At 39.9% G+C, this 27,978-nt stretch overlaps 1 protein-coding gene across 1 annotated transcript; it reads right to left on the bottom strand.

Annotated features, from left to right (window-relative positions):
• Positions 1-418: 418 nt before the first annotated feature.
• NAPG (NSF attachment protein gamma) lies at positions 419-27,978 on the bottom strand. The gene is made up of 12 exons (XM_075585377.1): positions 27,827-27,978; positions 20,548-20,615; positions 17,588-17,672; positions 16,419-16,436; positions 15,519-15,549; positions 12,430-12,539; positions 12,258-12,324; positions 8,546-8,616; positions 7,815-7,893; positions 6,855-6,934; positions 3,588-3,717; positions 419-2,769 (listed from the first exon to the last, which is right to left on the bottom strand). Exons 1-12 carry the CDS (start codon positions 27,880-27,882, stop codon positions 2,620-2,622), a joined length of 945 nt encoding a protein of 314 aa, XP_075441492.1. The 5' UTR covers positions 27,883-27,978; the 3' UTR covers positions 419-2,619.

The raw sequence follows: 27,978 nt of genomic DNA, 5'->3' as shown, positions 1-27,978 counted from the left end.
TGTGTGTGTGTGTGCGTGTGTGCGTGCGTGCCTGTCCGTGTGTGTGTGTGTGTGTGTGTGCGTGAGTGCCTGCATGTGTGTGCGCGCGCGTGTGTGTATGAGTGCGTGAGTGCCTGCCTGTGTGTGTGTATGTGTGTATGTAGAGAGCCCGAGTCCGTGGAGGGAGGGGGGGGGAAAGAGTAGCGGGTCCCTCCTGCAGCCCGTGGAGGGAGGGGGGGGGAGAGTAGCGGGTCCCTCCGCTCAAGCCACGCCCCCCTCCCTGTCAAACCTCCCACCTCCCGCCCACCTCCCGGTCAAACCTCCCACCTCCCGCTCCGGCTCCCTACAGACCGCAGATCGCGGTCTGTGTATCTCAGCGCACCGCCTGTCAGCAGCGCGGGTGCGCTGACTCTGGGAGCGGGGCCTTAGCCTAACTCAGCAGCTACAATGCAGCCTGATATTACTAAAGAAACAATCTATTGTTACAGTTTACAGCTCAAACTGCTGGGAATATTGGCATCAAATGATCAGAAACAGGAAAGTGTTCCAAAGACATTGTACTGCTTGGGAGGTGGGCTAAAGCCGGTTATAGAAATCAAAGAATGCTCAGTATATTAAAACTCATTCAAAACGGCATGGCGTTGAATTTAAAAAAAATCTGTCACTATTATCCAATACTACATAACTGATTTTTTTTTTTTTTTAAAGATTTCACATGTTTTACAACTTTTGGAAACTACCAGAAAACAGTAATTATAGAAGGGATCAATTACCAAACGCCTGTAGTTCTAAACCCAAACGGATGCCTAAGCAATGCATGGCCAGCATCGTAGTGCAATTAAAACAAGCCCACGAATGTACCTTACCAACAGAAGAACATTAAAAAAATAACTGGTTGCCAGACACGTTGCAGATTATAAGTACCAGTTACCTACACTTACGCAGGTGTATGCCTATGGAGTTTTGCCAAGTCATCTGAAAAGGGGTGAAAATCCCAAGCCTGTTTTGCAAAGTGGAGCCAAATTGATTTTAAAACTGGCCCCTTATAGCCTTATAGAAATCAGTAAGCTTATTATGGTTTATTTAAAATATTCAGTGGGTACAGGATACTTCCATGTACAGTAAAAGGATGAGGATTCCCTGTGTGTACGTAGCGGGGAACCACTCCCTGAAGGACCCCATCAAAAATATGCTTTACTGTCAATTTTGCTGAACATCAAATAACTGCACATTAAATCATTGTTTTCTTTAACATTTTACACGCAATATAACTTGTTTAAACCTGGACTATTATCATGAATATTTTCATACAAAATCACAGTAGTGAATGGGTTACATAACTTTCATCATTGATACACAATGCGTTTGTCAATATTTATCTAGCACAACATTCTAGCAGCCATATTGGTCCTGGAGGGTGTTGGGGGCTGTAATACCTTTTTAACAGAGTTCTTCTTTGATTAAACTATAAAATGTACAGCGTTTCATCTTGTATATCATTATAAGCCAAGTTTATTATTTGTAGTGATTATACATACATCATAGTAATTTTCATAGGAACCAGTTTTATCTACTCAGTACATATTTTCATATAAAGACATGATATTGACAATGTGAGACCAACTAACTGAACTTGCATAATTAATACACAATTGTGTTTGTGTCCATTGCTACAAACCAAGTTTAATGTTTGTAGTGGTTATAGGTAACGTGCTGTAATTTACACTTTAAGACGGAAGCAGATACACTTTTAAAAGGAAAATTAATGTGATCACACCACAACTGAATATGTTTGTAATGGAACCATTCAGTTGTGGACAGCCTGCGACACTATGCAGCATTCACAAACTTGTAGGACCTTTAAAACATGGCAATATAATAAAGCTAATTATATACATACATACGCAATCAGATGTAGATTTTCGTTACATTTATTCTAAAGCGGTTTCACATTCAATTACAGAAATTCAAAAATACATATTTGTACAAACACATGAAATAAATATACTGACAGCACATAATCAACTTAAAGCAGCATTACCTTCAAAATCCTCTATGTTTATATATTTAAAAAAAAAAAGCAGTTTAGTATTATTAGTATTTTTTATTCCACCATCCCTCATTGAGTTTTGATGTATTAAGCTTCCTTGGATTGCTAGAGCAACTATTTCGGAAGCCACAGTACTTCCCTTTATGAAATAAGCAGCCATATTGGGTGCCCCGGAAAGCAGGATCTTCACCGATCGGCAGCTTGAATAATTACATTGCAGGAAAGACAAGGAAATGCTGAATTAAAAATAATAATAATAATATGGAAAGAGTCAGTGTTACTTTAAGCTACAAAATGAACCTGCACGCCACAATTATACTTTATTTTGTTCATAAATATGGAAATCTTTACACTGAATGTGCATAATATTGTTACATACACTTTGCTTTGAGTTACATAATGGCATCAGTGGAACTCTCACAACTGACAGAATCCAGAAAATAGTCTTTTTATTTTTAACACAATGCTAAAAAACCAATGAAGCCGTCATTTGCATTCCCATATCGGATTGGAGTAGTACATCTTCCTTACAAGGGGTAAACATGATGCCAGAAACAGATAGATGTGTAGCTAAAAGAAGACAGCTGGGATTAGCACAGTCCACCTGAATATTCATCGTCCTCTTCCTCAACGTGAGAACCACCATTAGCTGGTCCTGTTACCCCATCCTGTGGGGATACTGGAGACTTCTTTTTGGTTCCACCTCCGATGACCATCAAACTCAAAGCAAGTTTGGCATACTAACATGAAAAATAGAGTTATTAAAAGCTTCAGACAGATGCCGTGTATTTTCTCCAAGAGCACAAAGCATCAACCATCAAACAATATTCTTAAAATAATAATAATTTAGACAAATCTTTTATTTTCTCATTAATTGAAAAAGTTTATCTTGCAACACATTTAAACATTGTACCAGACTAGAGCGGGTTTAACTGCACTTATCTGTCTTATTTCTACCTTGGCCTGTTCCCTGTCCTAGTTCAAAGATTGTCTTTCCAGCGAATAAACCAGATTGACTTTTCATAAAGTGGAGCACACAAGACTGACAATCGCTCCGCTGCCCCTTCAATTCCTGTCTTAAGTGGAAATATTGGAAACATATCCAAACTTTCATAAGCAATTTCAAAACTTTGAAAGGCATCAATTATCCACTTTATCCTATCAAACCTTTTACGGTCATATGGTCAGTGTTCTTTGTATGTGGGATAGCACTTTCAGGCCCATTTAACTGAATACACACTATGGTGCTGTAGGCTTATAAATGGTTATTAAGTCTTTGAAGATGCAATCTTTTCTGCAAATACTAGCTCCTCGTAAACTCCTGTGACTGTAACCTGCAACATTTCTTAAACAAAACTTGATATAATTAAATGTATATTTATAGTGTCTTCTTCACTGTGTGGATTACACTTTGCTAGCATCTTGGTAAATGCCTTCTTTGATTTCACATATTTAGTTTGAGTCGTGTAACCCCTGGAAGGAATACCAGCCCCACTAGGTGTGATACTGATCATGTTGGAACTGCTATATTGCAATCTATTTACTTGCGTGAACTTACATCATTATCCATGTATTTAAAAAGGGGTGAGTTGCAGACTTCAGACACCTGATCCTGGTCTTGCTGATCAAAACCTTCCAGAAGCTGTTCCAGTGCACTGCAGTCTTCACTGCCATTGAAACCAGGAATGCTAAAAAAATAAATAAAGTAAACATATATATATACTGTATATATATAATACAGTACTGTATATACATATATAAATAAAAGAATCATCTTTTTTTTTTTCAAAAAAGGGCTAACATATATGCCATAATTAATGGACCAAGGACAACAAGTGTAGACATATAAACACACACACACACACACACACACACACACACACACACACACACACACACACACACACACACACACACACACACACACACACACACACACACACACACACACACACACACACCAGTATTTTGAAAGTTACTTGCTGTATGTGTTATTTATATACCAAATTACCAAAATGTGTAATTAGACTATATAACAAATCAAACTAAAAAAATTAACAACAAAAAAAGCGAGACAATAAAAGCAAAAAAGGACCAATGGTAAAATATAAAGATTTTAAATGCACAGTTACAATGCTAGCAAAGTAGGTAAAGAGTTAAAGCAGTTTAAACGACTTTGACCCCCCAACGATATCCAACATATCTGCCATAATGCAATCTCTGCCATGTGCCTTCTGCATTTCTTAATTGTAAAACATATTTTACATTGAAGCCACCTCTTTAACACAATTGTTGCTTTTTAATCATACTGCACTCTGGATATTTGTGCTTGTGTTATAGGTTTCTGAGGAATGTATAATCCCTCACATCACTGACCAAGTGAAGGGTCGCAGGTGACCCGTGGCCCAGTCCCCACTCAGGATCTAGGTCTACAGGCACTGTCTGTCTGTTTTATTCCTGCTTTGTTGTCCTCTTTTTTATGGGTGTTTTTTTGTAAGTAATTTTCCCTGGGGCTTTGCACTAACACTGCCCTTGTTATTTAAATACACTTGGCATATTTTTCCAAATTGTTTTGTTCTGATCATTGGTCCGAGTGCTGGAACTTTCTTTATAAACTTGTTTCACCCGTTATGATGGCATACAGGCGGTTCCTTTGCACCTTACTTTTCAAATTTGAAGGATTTATTTATGGCGTGCAGTTTTGTTTCTTTGTTTCAACAGACATTTACATTGATAGGGAAATATTGCTTTGCTACCAAAGTGATATAAGCTCCTGGGGGGCAGGAGATTTTTGTCGGTGGGGCGCGGTGGTTGCAGAGCCCCCACGCTCTTCCCCACAGCATTTAAATTAAATGCCAGATCACGTGAGGCCTCTGCAACCTATTACTTACCAAGATTCAGACGGCTGCGGACGCGTCGCCATGGCAAAGCGGCGTCAAACGACACAGCGGGCATGTGATGTCACATGACCCCGCGGCGTATTTGACACAGGGAACGGAGGCGCGAGCACCGGGGGTAGCGCAGCTGCAAAGGTTTGCGCACCCCTGATATTAGCTTGCCTGGCATAGGAGTTCTACTGGTTCAAAATGTGGGTTTTTTTTAGTACAGCATCTTTAGGTTCTTTAAGGATCACAGTTTAAAAAGCATCTTCTCAGAATAGGTGTTTTGTGTGTTAATCATAATTTTAAATTATACTTTGGGATTTGAGTGGGATCTATTTTTCATGTAATTCCTTTAAATTTGCACAACAAACAGCATGGCTAATTATGAGAAATCTGCAAATCATACCAATTCTTTTTACTTTCAAAGCAACTTATCAAAAATGTCAAATCAAACTATACCCAACAACTCTTTTGCTGACTTTTTCTTTCCAGTAAGAGCACTAACACGCAATAGATGTTTGACCATCATGAGAGGTGCCCTTCATTGGGTTAGTACTGTAAATTGTTTTATCACAGACTAGGTCACATAATTGAGTTTAATCGATTTATATACTAAACACTACACTGTTATTCAATAAAAAAAAGCGCTCTCTACAGTATGTAGCCATTTTGCTCTGGAGAATTCCTCGGGAAAGTGAATTATTCTAGCTTTTGCTGTGAGCTTACTCTGCAAAAGTGTGCTAATTGAACAGCTCTCTTAGCAAGCGCTGGAACGGATTAAACCTCCATCCCTGTATGACATTTTACAGAAGAAGAAACTTCCTGCAGCATGGGATGGAAGTCTTATACCCACCATTTCTTACTAAGAACCCTTCCACCCCCTCCCCTCTCCTCCACAATAGCTCAGTTTGGACAAAAGATTCCATGCACAACACTACCGTTCAACACTGCAAATACCAAATGTAGCATGGAGTACCACATCCAACACCAGTATTATCAGGCTTTTATTAAAGTTACTTTTCCCAACTAGAAAATAAATTTGACATTACCCACCCATTTTGAGTATTCTGTCAATATGTTGAGAGATACTTGTTTTTAGGTTCTGAACAAGACAAGAAGATTAGGGCTCCATATGATTTTAAGTGATGCATGCTGCATGGAGCTCATAACAAATATAATATAAATATATATATAAAATGTGAATTTGCACTACCATTAACCAGAGGCAATCATGAATAAAAAGGAAAATAATAACGGCTCAGATTTACTGCTTAAAAATGTCGATTTAAGTTAAAAGTGACATACCCTCAGAAGGCTGCGTTATTACAATCCTACAGCACTTGTAATTATGGAAAGCGCAGCTATGGAGGGCCTCCCATAAGACTCTATATTGTTCTATATTGTATCTATTATATATTTTGGAAAGTTTTTCTGTCTGTTCTGGACACCTCTTAAGATATCGTAACCAAATTTTGAATGATGGTTCTTGAGATTTTGTCTGTTTGGATACAATTCACAAATTACATCACAAATGACAAGATCCTATCACACAACCCTGGAGCTACCACCTAATGTTGGTCACTCTGAAAATACAATTACCAACATTAGCAAAAAATACAGGAGCAGACAGAGTTCTTCAAGAGTGTGAGATCATTGCGTGGGACGAGAGTACAATGTCCCACAAACACGCATTAGAGGCTCTCGATCGAACACTTCAGGACCTCGGAGGCAATGAAACTTATGGGTGGAGGAGTTGTTTTTAGGAGGGGATTTCACATTAAGAAATAAAAAAAAAATGTAATTATCCATTTTTAAATCTCAGGATTTTTTGTTTCTTAGAATTCTTGAGCAACGACGGGAACTTTCAGCTAGTATTCTCTCGAATAGTTTGTTGTAGCTTCTCAGAAGGACACATACAGTAGAACCATTAGTTAAAAACTCACCTGTAGCTTTCTCGGACACATTTCTCAGCAGCCACAAAGTCGTTTCTGTGAAGGTGCACCAACACTTGAGCAATGGTTTTCTAAATAGAAAGACAGGCACATAAATCAACTTCCCCCTGGAAAAATGCTGAGCTCAATGTCATAGCCCTTCAAAGCAGATCACCAACAGCATTTCTATTTTACTTTCATTGTTACTCTACTGCAGGCTCTGTGTCTTTTATAAAATGTGTTCACATGACAAACCCTTTTGATTCTCACTTTCTCCACCAGGCAGAACAGAGCCGGTTTTCATGCAGACTCTCAAGAGCCTCATCAGTTAATCAGTGTTATCCTAAACTTCCTGGATAAAGTTCTTTAAAAATCAAATCATTTTTACTAAGTGGGAGAGCCTTACCTGCCAATCTTTAGTAGGTATTGGCCCATCTTATAGGCAAAAAATAAATCATTTAAAAATCAGTGGGCAGGCAAAACACTAGCGATGAAATCAGACACATATGGTGAAGAAATCTTTATAAAAAAAAAAACACACACAAAACATACAACCGCACATTTAACCTTAAACACATTTTTAGTTTATTAATAAAAACCCCACATCGTCATTTTTGGGGGGTTTTCTTCCCAGAAATGGGAGACTATTGGACGTGACAATAAAAGCATGGAACAAATGTACCAGAACACATTGTAATGTCAAAAGGGACAGACAAGCAATACCATTTGTTTTTTTCTGGTATGAGGCATTTATCCAACTAATGATCAGTGCAGTCATGTAAACAGGAACATACTTTAATTAGAAAACGACAACATTAAGGAGGTATAAAAGCATCCACTCAAGAGACTTTGGAAACATAATGCTACTCATTTCAAGACACTGCTTTCTATGTGTTTTCAACTTCCTACAGTAGATTTACAAGCAGACAAAAAGAGCAATTCCATTTCAGCACACGCCTTTTATGCCCATACCTTATAGCAGCTTGGATAATTTTCTATTTCTTTATACATATTCTTTTCCTTTTGAATGGATGTTACTGCATCATCTAACCTAAAAATACAAAGCAAAATGCCACCAAGATGCATCACTTATCTGCATGATATAGATTAGCACAGGAACTACATAGGATGGATTAACAGAAAGGTGTTCAGTGCATGGCTATAGAACAATTCATCAATGGTTTAACACAGATACTGCCCTTTATTAAACAGATGTATTGGTAGAATGTAGCATGCAGATATCTGTAGCTACAACGAAAACTGCGTTCGAGAGGCAAATTGTTAATACTGTAAGTTAGTAACAAAATTAAGTCAACTAAAGGCATAATGAAAACACGGGTCAGCTGTACTACCTGTACCATTACTTATTTCAAAACCAGGTTTTATAGAAATTCCAGGGCTTCTATATAAAAAAAAAAAAACCCTATGAATCTGAAAATAAACGGATGGCAATTACTCCTGACCATTTGTAAAATTTTCTTTTTGTAGCCCTGCAAGACAAATGCCCTGATGCATGTTTAGATTTAAGCTGTGTGTAGGGGGGTTTCATTGTTTGTTTTAAAATATTCAGCTGTGGAGACATACAGACGTAGCCAACGTTATTGCACCGTAACTCTTTGGACAGCGTAACTCTTTGGACAGCGTAACTCTTTGGACAGAACACACGTTTTCAGAGTAAATGTTCACATGGAAGTGTACAGTACCGGCGCGCTCTCACTAGAAGTCTGGAAGCCTTCCCCAGGAGTTCCACGGCTTGACGTAAACGTTCTTCATTCTAAACGGAAGAAGACTCAGCTGAAAACGTACTTGCAATTGACATTCCCAACAGGCTGTTAACCCACATACTTACATTCTGCATGTGGCTACGCTGGTAACAAGGTGCTGAAAAACCCATCACTACCCAATTTCAACTTAAAAAAAAAAAGTGCACTATTTCCAGTATTTAGGTAGAAAAATATATACTATCCTCGGCAATATTAACAAAGTGTTGCTATGCCGTAAGATCTTTTCCAGTGTCAAAAGATAACTTGTAGCCCATCCAATCACCACCAATAGCCCATTTAAATGCCAATTTATTTCCCCTGGAGGGGCAGAGATACTGGTAAGGTCAGTGGTAAGTATCTTGGGAACCGGAGAGTCCCAGGGCTGAAAACAACTCTACCTTCTCCTCCCCCCAAATATCAATCCAGTACGGAAAAAAACAAACAAAAAAATAAAACATGGTTACTTTAACAGGATTCGGATTTATTTTTAAGCAGATGAGCCAGGTAATGAATTACTACATGCTAGCTCAGAAAGTAATTGATTTAATTTGGTAGCGTTTCAAAAACATATTCTTTATCCCTAAATCAAACTCCATGCGTTGTATAACAGAACACAGGAAAATGAAATACTTTACAAAACAAGAATGTACTCTGATAGTCAATCACCAAGATAAAGAATTAGCCAAGGAACATGTTCACATAATTTATTTCCCGTACTGCTACTGTAAGACCTCGAAGTCTGAATGTATTGCATACCAGGACCCTTCAGCAGTGAAAGTGAGCAGAGAACTGGGAAACCTCACGCTATGACAGCTAAGAGCAGCAGCCCAATTGCTTGCATGTGTTTCAATGTGTTTGTATTTTTAAACAATGTTATTTTAAAATTTTCCTCTGTGATTTAGTATAAATCTCTAATTCCCATTTAGACAGCCCAACTATTTCGATGAACATTGCTATTTTCATACTAATCGCACACACTTGCTTTTGGTTCTGGAGAAATATTGATGTACGTAAAACATTTATTTAGTCAGTTCTCGTGAATTAGGAGTTTCTAAAATCTGCTTCATAACTCGATTGCGGCTGATGTAACAACATTCCCTATTAAAAATAAGATATACTACTTTTCAGTCGTGCATTAGGTACTACATTTGTGAACCTACTTAACATATCGGAGGTTTACACAGCAAGGTAAGAAGCACATTGCAAAGTACTGTGTTGCTTAATCCTTCTGCAATAAAATATGCTAAAAACGTTATAGTACTCTGCATATCAGTCAAATTATGCAGAGTTAATAGTTAGGCCTCACTGGGGGCCAGTGAAGGAGGGCAATTGCATGGAATAAATATATCCCAACACTGCCACAATTTTCAATTTGTCCCAGTATCTGAAGAGGAGATTACACAAGCGCTCCTCAATTTAAAACTAAGCAGCCAACTCTATTTTGTCTGCAGGCCATATCCCCAAGACCTGGAAAACTGCCAGAGTTATCCCTATCTTCAAAAGTGGTGACAAAAACACGGTCTCAAACTACAGGCCATTCTCTCTTCTCCCAATACATTTGAAAGTCATGGAAAAATGTGTTCACTCCCAATTAAGCGATTACTATACCAAGACAAATGTCACTAGATAATTCCAATCTGGCTTTCCCCCCAAACACTCCACAATAACTACCCTCCTAACATTTTGCAATGAGATCCAGTGTGGAATGGAACGGGGACAACTCACTGGTACAATATTCCTAGATTTTGCAAAGGCTTTTGATACTGTTGATCATGTTATCTTGCTAAACAAACTCCACTGCTCTGGAATAGGGAAACATGCTTTAAACTGGTTTGGTTTCATTCTTACAGATCAGATAGATTCCAACATGCGTCTATCTCAGGCACCAACTCCAACCCCTTGGATATCACCTTCGGTGTCCTGCAAGGCTCTGTTCTGGGGCCCCTACTCTTCATCAATGAGCTTCCTACAGCTTGTAAGGGAGCATCAATACACATGTATGCGGATGACACAATCCTATATATGCACACAGCCCTCGCCTCTCTGACCTTGAACACATACTTCAATGTAATTTGAGACTTGAAAATTGGATTTCACAAAACAAACTGTTTTTAAACACTAACAAGGCTATAACAATGGTATTTGGGACCAAGACTACATTTCTAAAGCTACGAATGACAAAGCTTCAGAACAGAACTAGCTCTAATACCATCCTAGTCCCAGATAGTTTTAAATATCTGGGCATATGGTTTGACTCCCATTTAACATTTGGGTTGCACATTGATTCTCCGACATCCAAAACCTATGCCAAACTAGGTGTACTTTATAGGAACAAATCCTCCCTAAGCCTGCTGGTCAGAAAGCGCATTGCACATCAGATGCAAATGCGAAATATAGGCTATAGTACAGCACCCCAAACTCACCATAGTAAATAGACACCCTCTACAATTCAATATGCTGCTGTATCCTCCAATGCAACTACAACACACATCACTGCGAAATGCTCAAATAACTAGATTTGTCATCACTTGAGTCTAGGTGCAAAGTTCATCTTTCCTGTCTTGCCTTCAAATACTTTCTGGGCAAGCTACCTGCCTATCTGAACAAGCTCCTCACCCATATCACATGCAGCACTTATCATCTGAGATCAGACCCCAAACAATTGTTCGCGGTTCCAAGGTTCAACAAAGTATCTGGCCGCTCCTCCTCCTCTTACCGTGCACCTCACAACAGCAACAATCTACCCGAAACTCTCAAAGCCGCCACCAGTCTAAGTTCTTTCAAAACTAAAGCTGTCTCACATTTTAATCTGGTCTGTAACTGTTTCATTCACCTAAAAGATAAAATATGTTCAACTGTTCATGCAATGTCTTTTTACCTAATGTATACCCGTTTACTTAATGTAATCATGTATTTGTCATCATAACTCTGTACCCAGGACATACTTGGAAACGAGAGGTAACTCTCAATGTATTACTTCCTGCTAAAACATCTTATAAATAAATAAATATCAGGTTTTGAAACATCAGTTATATATTCATATTATTTCTCTAAGAAGAATGAACTGTAGGACATCAGCAAAAATGCCTCGTACCAAATCCATTTTCAAATTCAAAGATCCCCCACCAACAACACAATCTAGCTAAGAAATACTGCTAGATTCTCAACAAGGTACTGAGCCATAAAACAGGCAGCAAACATCAAGCTACTATTACCTTTTCTGCTGCACAGAATCCCATTTTATACAACTTAAGAAAATACACTGTTAATAGCAAATCAAAATGTAAAAACACACGGACGTATGGATACTTGCTAGCCATCCTTGATAGTTGAGCTGTCCATAGAGATTCTTATCGCCTTATAGTGAAATAGTTTATTAATCAGAGGTACCAATCTATTCATCAATATATTTAGATATACATGTAACTTATCTTTAAAAAAATAAATAAAATAAAAGTCTAGCCCCCAGAAATGACAGAAAAATCTACAGATTGCAGGAGCTGTCTGAAGTGAATTGTAAACTTTGGGGGGGGGGGGGGGCACCACCAAGGTCTTTGGGGACCCCTGTTGGAAAACCACTGCCATAGAACAATACATTTAACAGGTCATAGTCGTATTCTTTGAATGATAGATCTACGCATATTAAACACACCTCAAAAACGGATGCAGACTGTTGATACAGATGAACAGCTTTTTCCAGGTTCACATGCTCTATTAGCCTGAAATCAACCAAAGCATATAATTATTTCTGTTGTGAAGGAGAGAGAAAAACAGACATGAACATTTTTTTCTTATGTACATGTCCAGGTGTTATAGTGACTCACTTCCCGGCTCGCTCCAGGGCCATAGCTGCAGTGTCAGGCGTCCCATTCTCCAGGTACATCATACTTGCTTTCTCTATCAGATGGACAGCTTCAGGAAGTCTCTGTATCTCCTAAAGTGTACAAATAAAGGCAAAAGCACATTTAAAGCGGCAATTCAAGTGGTGATATTTTTTTGCAATTTTTCTTTTTTTAACATAGGATTGAAGCAGGGTGTCTCTGGAGCAGAACCCCGTCAATTTCAGCTCCGGTAACCCCCTGCTTCCGGAGATACCTCCAAAGGGGGTGCCGGTCGGGACCCCATAATGGCGGAGTTTCAAAGCTCCATTGCACTGTGAGCAAATAAGAATCCGTGACATCATCAGGTTCGGATTCCTATTGGCCCGCATGACGCGGGGAGCTTTAAACTTTGCCGTGATACCGGCACCCCCTATGGAGGTCTGTATCTCGGGAAGCAGGGAGTCACTGGAGCTGAAATTAATGGGCTTAATCTGCTTCAAATCTGTTAAAAAAACAGTGGGGGGAAAAAAAGCATGAATTGCTCCTTTAATGGGCTGCAATAGCAGAGTATGTGTAGCTCATGGTGCAATGTAATATTCTTTCATGCAAGTTTGTGAGTTTGACATTCTTGGACATTCCTCCCAAGAGCAATACATTGAACACAGCAGGTTTTCTGAGTGAACAGCCTGCCATCTCAAATCAAAAAGGACATTAAAAAAAAATCAAAATGTGCTGGTGTAGCTCTACATCCACAGAGAATAATGCAAGTCTGCACAAACCCAGTCATGCTTTTAGAGGACAAAGTGCAGAAGCTTCTTGGCTGAATTTGCTCCAACAAAAAAAAGTAGCATTATTCATAATGGCAAATCTAATATGCAAGCTTTTGTTTTTCTGCTCGATATGCATTTGGACACCTCTTAAGATATCATGACCACATTTTGTATGATGGTTCCTGAGATCAAGGAGCATGTTTTTGGCTTTGTTTGGATACAGTTTGACGCCATTTTGAATCAAGATGGCATAATGAACCTTTCAAAACTACACTGATTTTAACCAAATTCAGCAGCATTGTGTGTATGTATATATATATATATACACACACACACACACACACACACACACACACACACACACACACACACACTTCCTCAATTCTAAGATGCCATCGATTGTAAACTGCACGATTGATTTAAGAACGATTTTCAGTTAAAAAAAGGAACAATACATTACATGTACAGATTTTTTTTTTTTAACTTACTTTCAATGCTACATCATAGTGAAGTCTTTTTGATGACATTTTAAATGACAATTAGGGATACCTTGTATGCACATGCGCAGGCAATGATAACTTAAAATGAAGGCACCTTCATAGGGCAAAAGCAACCTCCTGCTCAGTACTACGGATGGTGCGCTAGGGTTGGCAGCATCGCATTCTAGGAACGTCATTCTGCAACATAGGAGATCACGTGATCCTCAGTTGACTCGCATTAGTGGCTATATTGGTACAGGAACCATACGCATTTTTCAATGACATCGATTGTAAGATGCATCTCGATTTCAGAAATGGTAAAATGTAAAAAAAAAAGTGCATCTTAGAATTGAGGAAATATGGTATATATGAATCTATCTATATTCAACTAGCTGAAATTACCCAGCGTTCCTCGGGAATGCTAGGAAACCAACCTCTTCCCTTCCCCTCCCCTCCCCTCCTCTCTCTCCTATCCCCTTCACTTTCCTTTAATACCTTATAAGGTCCCCAATTCTTTCTGCCTCTCCTCCAGCATTCTTACTTTCTCCTCCCGTGCCAGCTGACATCCTCTTTCTTTGTTTGCTTTCTATGTGAACTTTATAGCTATCGGACTCTCCTTATCTGCCACAAGGCTATGTGCATTATGATGTCCCCAGTGTGATGTCACATACAAGATAAATAGCCTACAAGGTACAACACCCAGTGTCTGTCTTGCCTGAGAAATTGTAATAACTGATAGAATAAAAATGGAGTGTATCCAAACAGACAAAAATCTGCTTCTTAAGCTCAGGAACCATCATGCAAAATGTGGTTCCGATATCTTAAGTGGTATCCAAATTCATAGCAAACAGAAACAATTTTCAAAAATATACAGTGGATTAAAAAACATCGTTAAAGTGTAGTACAAATTCGTAAGCAAACCCTTAAAAAGTCAAGAAATGTCTAAGTTAAGGTGACACGTAACCATAACTCCCCCCCCCCAAATATGCATAACTGATTTGTATGGTTTTGCGCCTGATGGAACAAAAATATAGTTTACTCAACAGCATTAATGAAAAAATAAATAAATAAAATGTATTCTAAGAAACTAAAAAATTTAATTATCTATTTAAAAAATCTCAGTATTTTTGTTTTCTTAGAATTCCAGAGTAACGCTGGGTACTTTCATCTAGTAGTACTTAACTTACTCCCATAACCCCCATTATTGTCTGTAACCTTCTGCATTACAAAATAGCTGAAAGCAGAAGTCATTTAATGTTGCATGTATGCAAATGTTGATCATATTTTTTTTTTTATAAAACACCCATCGTCCGTCCCCAAAAAAAACCCTGAAACATTTATACTTCAACATACAACAAGCCTAAATTGTAACCCTAGATATTGATAACAGAGAACATGTTGGAGGATGGAGCTCTCATTTATCAGAATACGTTACAGATAGAAAGAAAACAAAAATTGGGAAAGGAGGGCTGCACCTTTAATTAAGGATTTATTTCTAGCAAGACATATTTGGAAATGCGGAGGTATTGGTGTCATATCTACAAATATTTGACAACGCATAATTTGTTGAAATAATAGGATTCATGGGCAGTGTTTGAAGATCTGATTACAGACATAATGACGCTAAATTGAGTGATAGGCTGCACTTTTCTCATTTACACTAGATCATTCCCACGTCATCAAGAAGGCTTTAAGTTATTAAATTCGGTACTATTAGATGCCCTACTGCTGGTGGTTCTGTAACATACGGTTTATGTGATTGACAGAAGTCAAAGAATATTTGTTCTCCTTTGCTCACAGAATGCTGGTCATTCACTGCAATAACTTTGATGTAAACACTCACCTTTAACATCATCCCAGCTTGTTCATAAGCTCTGTTAAAAAAAAAAAGGTAAATGTTAAAAAGCATTTTTGGCAACCTCAAAATAATGATTCTTTTGCATATATTTAATTATATATACTGTACAAGATGATTTGTAGAGAGCTAAACAGGTTAAAAAGGTACACTGCCAGGAAGAGTGTGGACCAGACATATGTGCTGGGTGGGACTGCATTGCAATACAGAACAATCTGTTTTAAGACCTCCAGAAACGGAATGCGACTGTAAAGTGATTTCCCTCTAAATGTTTACTATATGCAATAATTTCATTTTAAAGCAAAGCCCTCATTTTAGCCATGGCAAACTCTAAATCACATGACAAGGCAGTAAATAAACCATTGAAAAAATACAAATACTAAAATGAGATGCAAAAAAGTATAACCATAAAAAAATAAAGACGCATACAAAAATAATAGCAAAATACAAAAGCTTCCTTTGAGTAAATAAACTTTTAGGATTACAGTAAAATAAATGGTTCATGACAGAACTATTCAGAGGTTAAAAAAGAAATAATGTGATAGGATATTAACTCACATATACAAATTATTTTGAATGTGATATTATTAATGTGCCCGCATGTGAAAATGAAGTTACCAGTGCTGGTGTCTGCTTTTACTTCAGCAATGCTCCCAGAAGAATTTCTATTGGGCACAGCACACATCGACTGTATATACTCAGTAAAATGAAGAGAAGGCTGTGAGATATAAACCAGGGTACCTTATATTGAACCCATTAGTTTCTTATCTTTAAACCATAAGCTGCCAGAGAAGCCTTCAATTAAAAGGTATTACATGCCCCTCTATCAAACATTAGGCTCAAACGTCTTCACTGAAATTACAGCATGTCTAATCATGATATACTTACTTAGCAGCGTGGAAAAGACTGAATATAATCTATGGTTAAGGATCCAAGACAAATGAACAATGTAAAAATCTGTAGCATTACTCTTTGCCAAAGCTCTTATTAAACGGCTATACAACAAGAATAGATAATATAAATGCTTTTGAAAATCATAAGTAACTGCATACCAGTTTAATACATAATGTTAATCTAAATCAAACAGGTCTTTACATTCTCGAATAATAAACAATTTGCTGCCATTGGATATAGTCACGGAAACTGAATTATTTAATAGAAGCAACATCAATGTTATTCCAAAAATATCCTGCGCATTCATTTATTTCTCATGCTGGTTTGTTGCTCCAATTTTTAATCTTACTTAAAAACGAATTATTTGGGGAACCTTAAAAATATCCAGAACATATGAACTATCCAGGATCTTCTTCATAACATCTTCAGAACCGCTACAGCGCTTTTCCTTTAGTTTAAGGCCTAAAATCAGTTAGAAGCCTAGTACACTGTAAAAAAATAAGAGCAGCATTATTGTAAATTCAGTGATACATCTTGTTGTGGTGTTGGAGTTAGGCAAACAGACCTGCCTTTGCAGAGACGGTGTTAAAGGGCTGACCATTTGTACGGAATTAAAGCTTTTATATAGGTTTATAAGTGGCATAACATTTTTATCCTTTGATGTTTAGTCATAATGTTGACGCTACAAGTTTAAGGTTCCTCCTCTCATCATTAAGATAGTCCTAACAACTAAGGAATACATTTAAAAAAAAAAAAAAAAAAGCTTCTGCTTTGTGTTTTTAAACACTGTGGCTCTTGGTCTTGTATCGGGGTAAAAACTGAGCTTAAAGTGGCTTTACCTCAAAGGTTTAACAAAAATAAAAAACTTACATTGGAAGGGGATGCCAGCAGCAGCTCCGGCTGGGCACAGAAAATGTCTGTTTAAAGGTCCCGCGTATAGCAAGCTGCGATATAATCTCTTGCAGTTTCCTATTGGCCGTGACCTTTACACAGAAGTGAGATAACGGCATCACCTTCTGAACAGGGGGTTCCCGAAGCTTAAATTAACAAGGTTCAATTCCGGAGACCACCTGCTTCAAATCTAGGGGGGGGGGGGGGGATTATTTATTTTGAAAACCAAAAGGTCTTTTAAAGTAGTCCACCAAATTTATTTGAAAAGATACGTTTTGTTGTTCTCATGTGATTCAGCCTCCTTCAAAAAAGCTTCTTTTGCTTGATCATACTGCTTGGCATTCTTAAACGCAACCGCTGAAAAGTAAATAAATATATAATTAGTGGCTAACATCTTTTAAAATTCTTCTTATATAATAAGTATTACTAAGGCACATACTTTAATTTCTGAAATATTTCAAGAAGTGTGCGCACACGCAAACACGCACACACTCCAAGTGAATCAAACTGAACTAATTTCAGTAGCAAGTGATATGGGTTTAAGCTTGGTGATTTGAATAAATACATTTATCTATTTCAAACAAATATTTAAAGTCATTTTGACTGTTAAGACATTTTTATTTTACATTTACAGAAGCTCTTTCAATCAGATCATTGTATGCCAAGTCAGACCTGCCAGGGATTTCTGACACAGAGAAAATGGAGAATGGCGATAGACCGATTTGCAGAATTTGTTAGATCACATTATAAAAAGTGTCTTTTTTTACTCCTCTTTAATTGAAGGCTTAATAAGAAAACAATAATTTGATGTATACATGCCTAGAAACACACAAAGAAAATTGCTCTTTAAAGCCCCTAAACAAAGTGCTCAGAGGGAGAGGCATAGATACTGAAAGAAGTCAAATTCACCTCTATTCACTTTAATACTGCATTATCAGCTGTGCATTATACCCAGATTCCCACACTGATTAGGCCTGAAGCAACATATTAATGGTAAAATAGGCATAAGGTACCTGATTTTTATCAGTGATACCAGTTAGAAACTAAAATTCTAATGATGTATTTAATGCGTTAGAGTAGAAAGATAAATAAATGCTGCACACTAATAAAAAATCAAAAGGGGATACAACTACCGGTGCTCCTGGTTCAGGATTCTCTGTGTCAATCCAGGGTTAACGAAATTAAGAAAATCAGGGCTCCACGGATTTGCTCAACAAACTAATTTATTGCCAATAGACTTGACGTTTCGGTCACACAGGCCTTTCCCAAAAGCAGAAATTGCATAATGTGCACAACAGTGAACTCAACCCTCTTATAACCCCAAAACCAGGTGTCATGAATTGTCCAATAAAGTCCCTCATCATCCAGCGCCGTCGGTCTGTTGAAAATCTCCTTCCTTATTGACATCATGTGTTGATGTGTCCTCCAATAGGAATCCTCTTCTGTGTTCTCACGAGTGTTCCTGCATCAAAGCTCCTCTTGGTAAAATGGAGTGGTGCCAGAAGGGAACCTCCTCTTCATGAGATGTCATCACGTCGGCGTCCTCATCTGCGTCATGACGTCATCGCGTCCGTATCCCGGTCTCCTTACTCCATATGCAGATTGGCAGAGTAGCCTGTCCTGCCTCCTGATTGGCGACGTTCTGGCGGAGTGACGTCATGATGTCTGTCTCCCAATGCCATATCCTTTTTGTTCTGCTGTCTAGGCAATCAATGACTGTAAACAGAGTGAGAGGAATTGAGTACACTATGTAAATAGATTCCTGCGGAGTGCTGCCACATATAGCAGATGGATGATGGATGATAGTGATTAACCCTATTACACCCACTACAAATTATTAAAATTATATATAAAAAAATAATATATATATATATTAAAAAATTGTAAGTACCATACAGTAATGATATTAGAAGGGAATACAGACCGTATCATCAGACAAAGTACATCAACAGCAGCAAAGCAAGGGCCTATAGAGACAATGTGATATTAACGTTCTGTCAAAAAACACCCAAGAGTCAGATTGTCATTAAGACCCTTTGGAAAAAACGTATTGAGTGTATAGATCCAATACGCTTCACGCTGTAAAAGTGTAATATCCTTGTCTAATCCTGCAATGGGTTTCTGGACCTGTTCGATGCCCATAATCCTAAGTGATGCTATATTGTGCCGATGTAAAACACAATAGGTAGCGCTAATAATATGTATATATGTATATTACTACAAAATAAGATTGTGCTGATGTGACACACAATGTTTATCAGTTCTGTATCATCCTTAGCATGAGCTATCTTGCTTTTATGCTCGATTTACCGTGTCTTTAACATGCGTGTTGTTTTGTCAATGTACCCGAGACCAAAGGGTCTTAATGACAATCTGACTCTTGGGTGTTTTTTGACAGAACGTTAATATCACATTGTCTCTATAGGCCCTTGCTTTGCTGCTGTTGATGTACTTTGTCTGATGATACGGTCTGTATTCCCTTCTAATATCATTACTGTACGGTACTTACAATTTTTTAATATATATATATTTTTATATATAATTTTAATAATGTGTAATGGGTGTAATAGGGTTAATCACTATAATCCATCATCCATCTGCTATATGTGGCAGCACTCCGCAGCACTCTATTTACATAGTGTACTCAATTCCTCTCACTCTGTTTACAGTCATTGATTGTCTAGACAGCAGAACAAAAAGGATATGGCATTGGGAGACAGACATCATGACGTCACTCCGCCAGAACGTCGCCAATCAGGATGCAGGACAGGCTACTCTGCCAATCTGCATATGGAGTAAGGAGACCGGGATACGGACGCGATGACGTCATGACGCTGATGAGGACACCGACGTTCACATGAAGAGGAGGTACCCTTCTGGCACCACTCCATTTTACCAAGAGGAGCTTTGGTGCAGGAACACTCGTGAGAACACAGAAGAGGATTCCTATTGGAGGACACATCAACACATGATGTCAATAAGGAAGGAGATTTTCAACAGAGCGACGGTGCTGGATGATGAGGGACTTTATTGGACAATTCATGACACCTGGTGTTGGGGTTATAAGAGGGTTGAGTTCACTGTTCTGCACATTATGCCATTTCTGCTTTTGGAAAAGGCCTGTGTGGCCGAAACGTCAAGTCTATTGGCAATAAATTAGTTTGTTGAGCAAATCCGTGGAGCCCTGATTTTCTTAATTTCTTTAATGCGTTAGAGCCACACAACTGCATACCTGCTTTTGCATATTCCGAAGCGGCACTGTCGTAATCTGGCTTCCATTTCATGAAACTTGTTTTCAGGCTATAAAAAGAAGGCAAAAAAAGTGAGCATTTTAGTTTCAATTTAGACTGACAGAGCAAGGTACATTTAAATAGGACGGACACACACAGATCTGGCCTAACCACTTATTACTGTTATACCATGTAATCTAATGAATCAGAGGACACAATACATGTAGGTAAACAAAGGGAGAAATAAGTTGTGAATGCTTTTATTAGCTTTTTGGCGTTCCAAAACAGAAATCATTCATAGATGCTGTAACAAAGGAGCTGTCAAGACAAACAAACGCATACGCGGTATCCTGTACAAATATAATAATTAACGTCTGGCAAAATATTATTCTGTACATGCCTGCATTTGAGGCCGTCATGAATAAGAATATTGAAGATCCATTTTTATATTGGTTAAAAAGTTATAGGACTCCCTAACCAAAAAAAAAAAAACTAGAATAAAATGTGAATAGAATACAAGTCTTTTAAAGAAAACAGGCAAAAGTATAAATATGTAATAAAATCATAAACCTAAGTAGCAATATAACGTCTTGACATGGTAGGCTACCAAACAAACATACTGTATTGACCATTCAATAGAATGGTCAATATATTCTTTGCAACAGCGTCAGCGGCCTATACAATTAATTTCCTTAGCACGGTCTTCCCTTCGAGTGAAGACACAAACAAGCTAACTAAAATAAAGCTGTACGCAAATTTACATTGGTGAAATTGGCCAATTACCTTTATTATATTCAGCATTAGTCTCTTAGTATTGGGCAACAACAAAAATTATCACGATAACAAGACATGTACCGTGATTATGATTTTTATCAAAATAAATGAATGTTTAAAAAAAAGTATTTGGAAGTCATTTCAATGTAAGATTTATTACAAGTTAAATGTCTGGGACGGGTTTCCTCACTAAGTTCCTACTCGCGCTCTTTGTACTGAGTTTTCTTGGTGAATAACACGTTAGAAAATTTTGAAATAAATAAAAGGTGATTTAATTTTAAAAAATAATGAGATTTTAAAAATCTATAATGCCTCCTTACTTCCGTTTATTACTTAACACCAGAAATTGGAGAAGAAATTAAGAGGAAGGTGGCAAACCTATCCTCTAGGGAAGGAGGGTGCTGCTATCATTGAGGGGTGAAGAGTAAGGCCGCGTCCATACTCCTGTCTCTCATGCTGAGGCGCGCTCACGCTGTGCCTGGCCAGCGCAAGCAGGAGCTTTTGCCTGGCCGGAGAGGCAGTGAGCGCGCTTGCGAGGCGGGCAGGAATCGGGGCTGGAGGCAGTACTTGGGACACTTCCCCCCACCCCCCTCAATCCCCCCCCGAGCATAAACTCCCCCACCCCGCTGGCAAGCACTCTCTCCCCGTCCCCTTGGGACACTTCTTCTCCCCCCCCCCCCACGCAACAACTCACCCCGCTCCTATCCACATCTCTCCCCCTGCTCCACTAACCTCTCCTCATTGGTTGCTTTGGAGGTCACGTGAGCGGACTCAGCGCTCAATCTAAAATGTAACTGTCGGGTGAAAGTCAGCACGCTTCCGCACGCCTGCGGAAGCGTGCGCGAGCCCCTGCTAAAGCCGCTCTCATTGCGGCTGCAGGGGCTCAATGTCGAGCGTCAACCCGGGCGTTGACCATGCCCGTGGCCTAAAGGATAAGCCTGAAGCTATGTAAAGCTGCAATCCTGCCTATACCATTAGTTCTCTTCTTTTTTTTACAAATGGAACTAGTACACTGGTAAATATCTCGACAACTGGGGGTCCAGAGAGTTAAAAATAGCACAGGTCACAAACGGGGACCCCCTGGTTCTTTATATATACACCAGTGTACTTACTGGTGACTGTGATCCCACCTGGGGAAAAATATGGCCGCCAAATCTTGCATCATCTGCAACATCACTGGTTGTGGCATCCAATTGGTAGACAGCAACAACCATGTTGGATTCTCCAGGAAGTGCACCGCCATGGAAAACAAAACTATCTCGGGACCCAGGCAGTCCCGGAGCTGAAAATAACATTGTACCGTTCCGAGGGACTGCCCCGGGCCCAATTTCAAATGTTGTCGGGATTACTGCTTTAAACTGCATTTCACAAACTGTCTCTAAAAAGTAAATGACTGCCATGGTTGACTGACAGCATTGTCGCAATACATAAATTAAATATCGACTTATTTATTATTACATATTACTTTTATATCGGTATATATTCCAACTCTACTGTCTCCATAGAGAAGAAATGTCACACTTCTGAATAACTTTGCATGATGATATTTTATTTTCTCAATCAGTTCTAATATTACAGACTTTGAGATCACATCAGTGGCTATTTACTAGGAAGAGAAGTGGACTGTGCAGTGTCTCAAATTTCCTGTGTCAAGGATACTATTTGCAACATGGCGCATGTGTTCTATATTAATTTGCCATACTTCTATATTAACATGCCAAACTTGGCGCATGTGTTCTATATTAATTTGATTATATGAACAATTTTAAAAAGAACATTTAATCTATTGACACTGGTCAAGGCTGCGGCCACACTGCCGCTGAGCGCGCTCAAGCTTGAGAGCGGTGACATCACCAATTGGCTGGATCGGGGCGTGTTATTGAAGGAACTACTGTGACGTAATTTTGGGTCATGTGACCCTTCTGAGCGCTTGGAAATCAATTTGCCATGTCGCCCCAAGCGCTGAGCGTTGCCGAAAGTACATGCACGATCAGCGTGGCCATGCTCATTAGATTACAAGCATGAGCGCGCACGGCGGCAGCGTGGCCGTAGCCTAAGAGGGCAAAACCAAGAACCCTTGTTTTAAACTGGCTAACCCAACATTGGGCGAAACTGACATGCATAAGAGGGTCAGACCTCTCTCTCTGATAAGGAGATGGCAGGTCCTCACTCTCTATGACAATGACATAACAGGTCCAGCTCTCTCTAGGACAATGACATGACAGGTCCAGCTCTCTCTATGACAATGACATGACAGGTCCCCTCTCCCTCTATGATAATGACATGGCCCTCTCTAAGATCATCACATGACAGGTCTCCTCTCTCTCTATAATTAACAAGACAGGCCCCTCTCTCTCTCTATGATAATGACATGGCCCTCTCTCTCTATGATCATGACATCACAGTTCCCCACTCTCTCTATGACCATGACAGGTCCACCTCGCTCTCTGTGATGAGATGACAGGTCCCCGTTCTCTCTATGATAATGACATGTCCTATCTCTGACAATAACATGTCCCCCTCTCTCTATGATAATGAGATGACAGGTCCCACCTCTCTCTATGATAATGAGATGACAGGTCCCCTCTCTCTCATAATGAGATGGCAGGTCCCCCCTCTCTCTCACAATGAGATGTCAGGTCCCCCCTCTCTCTCTATGATAATGAGATGGCAGGTCCCCCCTATCTCCCTATGATAATGAGATGGCAGGTCCCCCCTATCTCTCTATGATAAGGAGATGGCAGGTCCCCCTATCTCTCTATGATAATGAGATGGCAGGTCCCCCCTCTCTCTCTATGATAAGGAGATGGCAGGTCCCCCCTATCTCTCTCATAATGAGATGTCAGGTCCCCCCTCTCTCTCTATGATAAGGAGATGGCAGGTCCCCCTATCTCTCTATGATAATGAGATGGCAGGTCCCCCCTATCTCTCTATGATAAGGAGATGGCAGGTCCCCCTATCTCTCTATGATAATGAGATGGCAGGTCCCCCCTATCTCTCTATGATAATGAGATGGCAGGTCCCCCCTATCTCTCTCATAATGAGATGGGAGATCCCCCCTATCTCTTTCATAATGAAATGGTAGGTCCCCCCTATCTCTCATAATGAGATGGCAGGTTCTCCTCCTCTGTCTATGATAATGATATGACAGGTCCCCGTCCCCCCTCTCTCTCTCTATGATGAGATGGCAGGCCCCCTCTCGCTATGATAATCAGATGACAGGTCTCCTCTCTCTGATAGTGAGATGGCAGGTCCCCCCCCCTCTCTCTCTCTCTGACAGTGATATGGCAGGTCATCCCTCTCTATGATAATCAGATTACATGTCCCTCCTCTCTCTCGCTCTATGTTAATGCTATGGCAGGTATCCCCCCCTTTCTGTATGATGTCAATGATAATGATATGGCAGCCCCCCCTCTCTGTATGAGTGATATGGCAGCCCCTCCCCCTCTCTCTTTATGATCTCTATGATAGTGATAAGGCAGGTCTTCCCTCCCCCCTCTATGATGAGATGGCGGGTCCCCCCTCTCTCTCATAATGAGATAGCAGGTCCCTCCCCTCTCTCTCTATGATAATGTTATGACAGGTCCCCTCTCTCTCTATTATAATGATATGACAGGTCCCCTCTCTCTCTCTATGATGTTATGACAGGTCCCCCCCTCTCTCTCTATGATAATGTTATGACAGGTCCCCTCTCTCTCTCTATGATAATGTTATGACAGGTCCCCCCCCCCCTCTCTCTCTCTATGATAATGTTATGACAGGTCCTCTCTCTCTATGATAATGATATGACAGGTCCCCTCTCTCTATGATAATGTTATGACAGGTCCCCTCTCTCGTTCTCTATGATAATGTTATGACAGGTCCCCTCTCTCTCTCTCTGATAATGATATGACATGTCCCCTTTCTCTCTCTATGATAATGTTATGACAGGTCCCCTCTCAGGTTCTCTATGATAATGTTATGACAGGTCCCCTCTCTCTCTCTCTGATAATGATATGACATGTCCCCTTTCTCTCTCTATGATAATGTTATGACAGGTCCCCTCTCTCTCTCTATGATAATGTTATGACAGGTCCCCTCTCTCTCTATGATAATGTTATGACAGGTCCCCTCTCTCTCTCTATGATAATGTTATGACAGGTCCCCCCCCCCTCTCTCTCTATGATAATGATATGACAGGTCCCCTCTCTCTCTCTATGATAATGTTATGACAGGTCCCCTCTCTCTCTCTGATAATGATATGACAGGTCCCCTCTCTCTCTCTATGATAATGTTATGACAGGTCCCCTCTCTCTCTCTGATAATGATATGACAGGTCCCCTCTCTCTCTCTATGATAATGATATGACAGGTCCCCTCTCTCTCTCTATGATAATGTTATGACAGGTCCTCTCTCTCTCTATGATAATGTTATGACAGGTCCCCTCTCTCTCTATGATAATGTTATGACAGGTCCCCCCTCTCTCTCTATGATAATGTTATGACAGGTCCCCTCTCTCTCTCTATGATAATGTTATGACAGGTCTCCTCTCTCTCTATGATAATGTTATGACAGGTCCCCTCTCTCTCTCTAAGATAATGTTATGACAGGTCCCCTCTCTCTCTATGATAATGTTATGACAGGTCCCCTCTCTCTCTATGATAATGATATGACAGGTCCCCTCTCTCTATGATAATGTTATGACAGGTCCCCTCTCTCTATGATAATGTTATGACAGGTCCCCTCTCTCTCTATGATAATGTTATGACAGGTCCCCCCCCTCTCTCTCTATGATAATGTTATGACAGGTCCCCCCCCCCCTCTCTCTCTATGATAATGTTATGACAGGTCCCCTCTCTCTCTATGATAATGTTATGACAGGTCCCCTCTCTCTATGATAATGTTATGACAGGTCCCCTCTCTCTCTATGATGTTATGACAGGTCCCCTCTCTCTCTATGATAATGTTATGACAGGTCCCCTCTCTCTATGATAATGTTATGACAGGTCCCCCCCCCCCTCTCTCTCTATGATAATGTTATGACAGGTCCTCTCTCTCTCTATGATAATGTTATGACAGGTCCCCTCTCTCTCTATGATAATGTTATGACAGGTCCCCCCTCTCTCTCTCTATGATAATGTTATGACAGGTCCTCTCTCTCTCTATGATAATGTTATGACAGGTCCCCCCTCTCTCTCTAAGATAATGTTATGACAGGTCCCCTCTCTCTCTCTATGATAATGTTATGACAGGTCCCCCCCCTCTCTCTCTCTATGATAATGTTATGACAGGTCCTCTCTCTCTCTATGATAATGTTATGACAGGTCCTCTCTCTCTCTATGATAATGTTATGACATGTCCCCTCTCTCTCTCTATGATAATGTTATGACAGGTCTCCTCTCTCTCTATGATAATGATATGACAGGTCCCCCCTCTCTCTCTATGATAATGTTATGACAGGTCCCCCCTCTCTCTCTATGATAATGATATGACAGGTCGTCCCCCCCCTCTCTCTCTCTAAGATAATGTTATGACAGGTCCCCCCTCTCTCTCTATGATAATGATATGACAGGTCCCCTCTCTCTCTATGATAATGTTATGACAGGTCCCCCCTCTCTCTCTATGATAATGTTATGACAGGTCCCCTCTCTCTCTATGATGTTATGACAGGTCCCCCCCCCCTCTCTCTCTATGATAATGTTATGACAGGTCCCCTCTCTCTCTATGATAATGTTATGACAGGTCCCCCCTCTCTCTCTATGATAATGTTATGACAGGTCCCCTCTCTCTCTATGATGTTATGACAGGTCCCCCCCCCCCTCTCTCTCTCTATGATAATGTTATGACAGGTCCCCTCTCTCTCTATGATGTTATGACAGGTCCCCCCCCCCCTCTCTCTCTCTATGATAATGTTATGACAGGTCCCCCCCCCCCTCTCTCTCTATGATAATGTTATGACAGGTCCTCTCTCTCTCTATGATAATGATATGACAGGTCCCCTCTCTCTCTATGATAATGTTATGACAGGTCCCCTCTCTCTCTATGATAATGTTATGACAGGTCCCCCCTCTCTCTCTCTATGATAATGTTATGACAGGTCCCCCCTCTCTCTCTCTATGATAATGTTATGACAGGTCCCCCCTCTCTCTCTCTCTATGATAATGTTATGACAGGTCACCCCCCCCCCCCTCTCTCTCTCTATGATAATGTTATGACAGGTCCTCTCTCTCTCTATGATAATGATATGACAGGTCCCCTCTCTCTCTATGATAATGTTATGACAGGTCCCCTCTCTCTCTATGATAATGTTATGACAGGTCCCCCCCCTCTCTCTCTCACTCCATGATAATGAGATGGCAGAGGAACAGTGCCTAATGACACAGCCCTTTTTTGCTTCTCTAAACAGGGATCACACCTTATGTACATTATCAATAGTGAAATGTCTTAATATAAGGCTCCTTTGAATGGAAAGACATGTTACAGCGCAACATAATGCCTCCCCCGCAACTCGAGCCGTCTCTTCGTTACCATTTCTCTGCCTTTGCGAGATGCTCCAAAGCCTCATTGATCTTCTGAGCCGCCATGACAGCTCCGGCAACAATATCATACGTCACCGGAGAGGAGGGACTGCGTCATGACGCGTCAGGAGGCGCAACTCACGTCACAGATCGGTAACGAGC

The sequence above is a fragment of the Ascaphus truei genome, chromosome 2 (genome assembly GCF_040206685.1).
Source record: "Ascaphus truei isolate aAscTru1 chromosome 2, aAscTru1.hap1, whole genome shotgun sequence".
NCBI lineage: Eukaryota > Metazoa > Chordata > Amphibia > Anura > Ascaphidae > Ascaphus > Ascaphus truei.
Note: the sequence above shows the minus strand (reverse complement) of the source record. Positions and strands in the feature narration are given on the sequence as shown.

Coding starts and splice junctions, on each gene's coding strand:
- NAPG (XM_075585377.1), bottom strand. CDS start 27,882: ATGGCGGCTCAGAAGATCAATGAGGCTTTGGAGCATCTCGCAAAGGCA. Junction 17,673..20,547: donor TTCGGAATATGCAAAAGCAG/GTATGCAGTTGT, acceptor TTTACTTTTCAG/CGGTTGCGTTTAAGAATGCC. Junction 12,325..12,429: donor GCCCTGGAGCGAGCCGGGAA/GTGAGTCACTAT, acceptor GGTTGATTTCAG/GCTAATAGAGCATGTGAACC.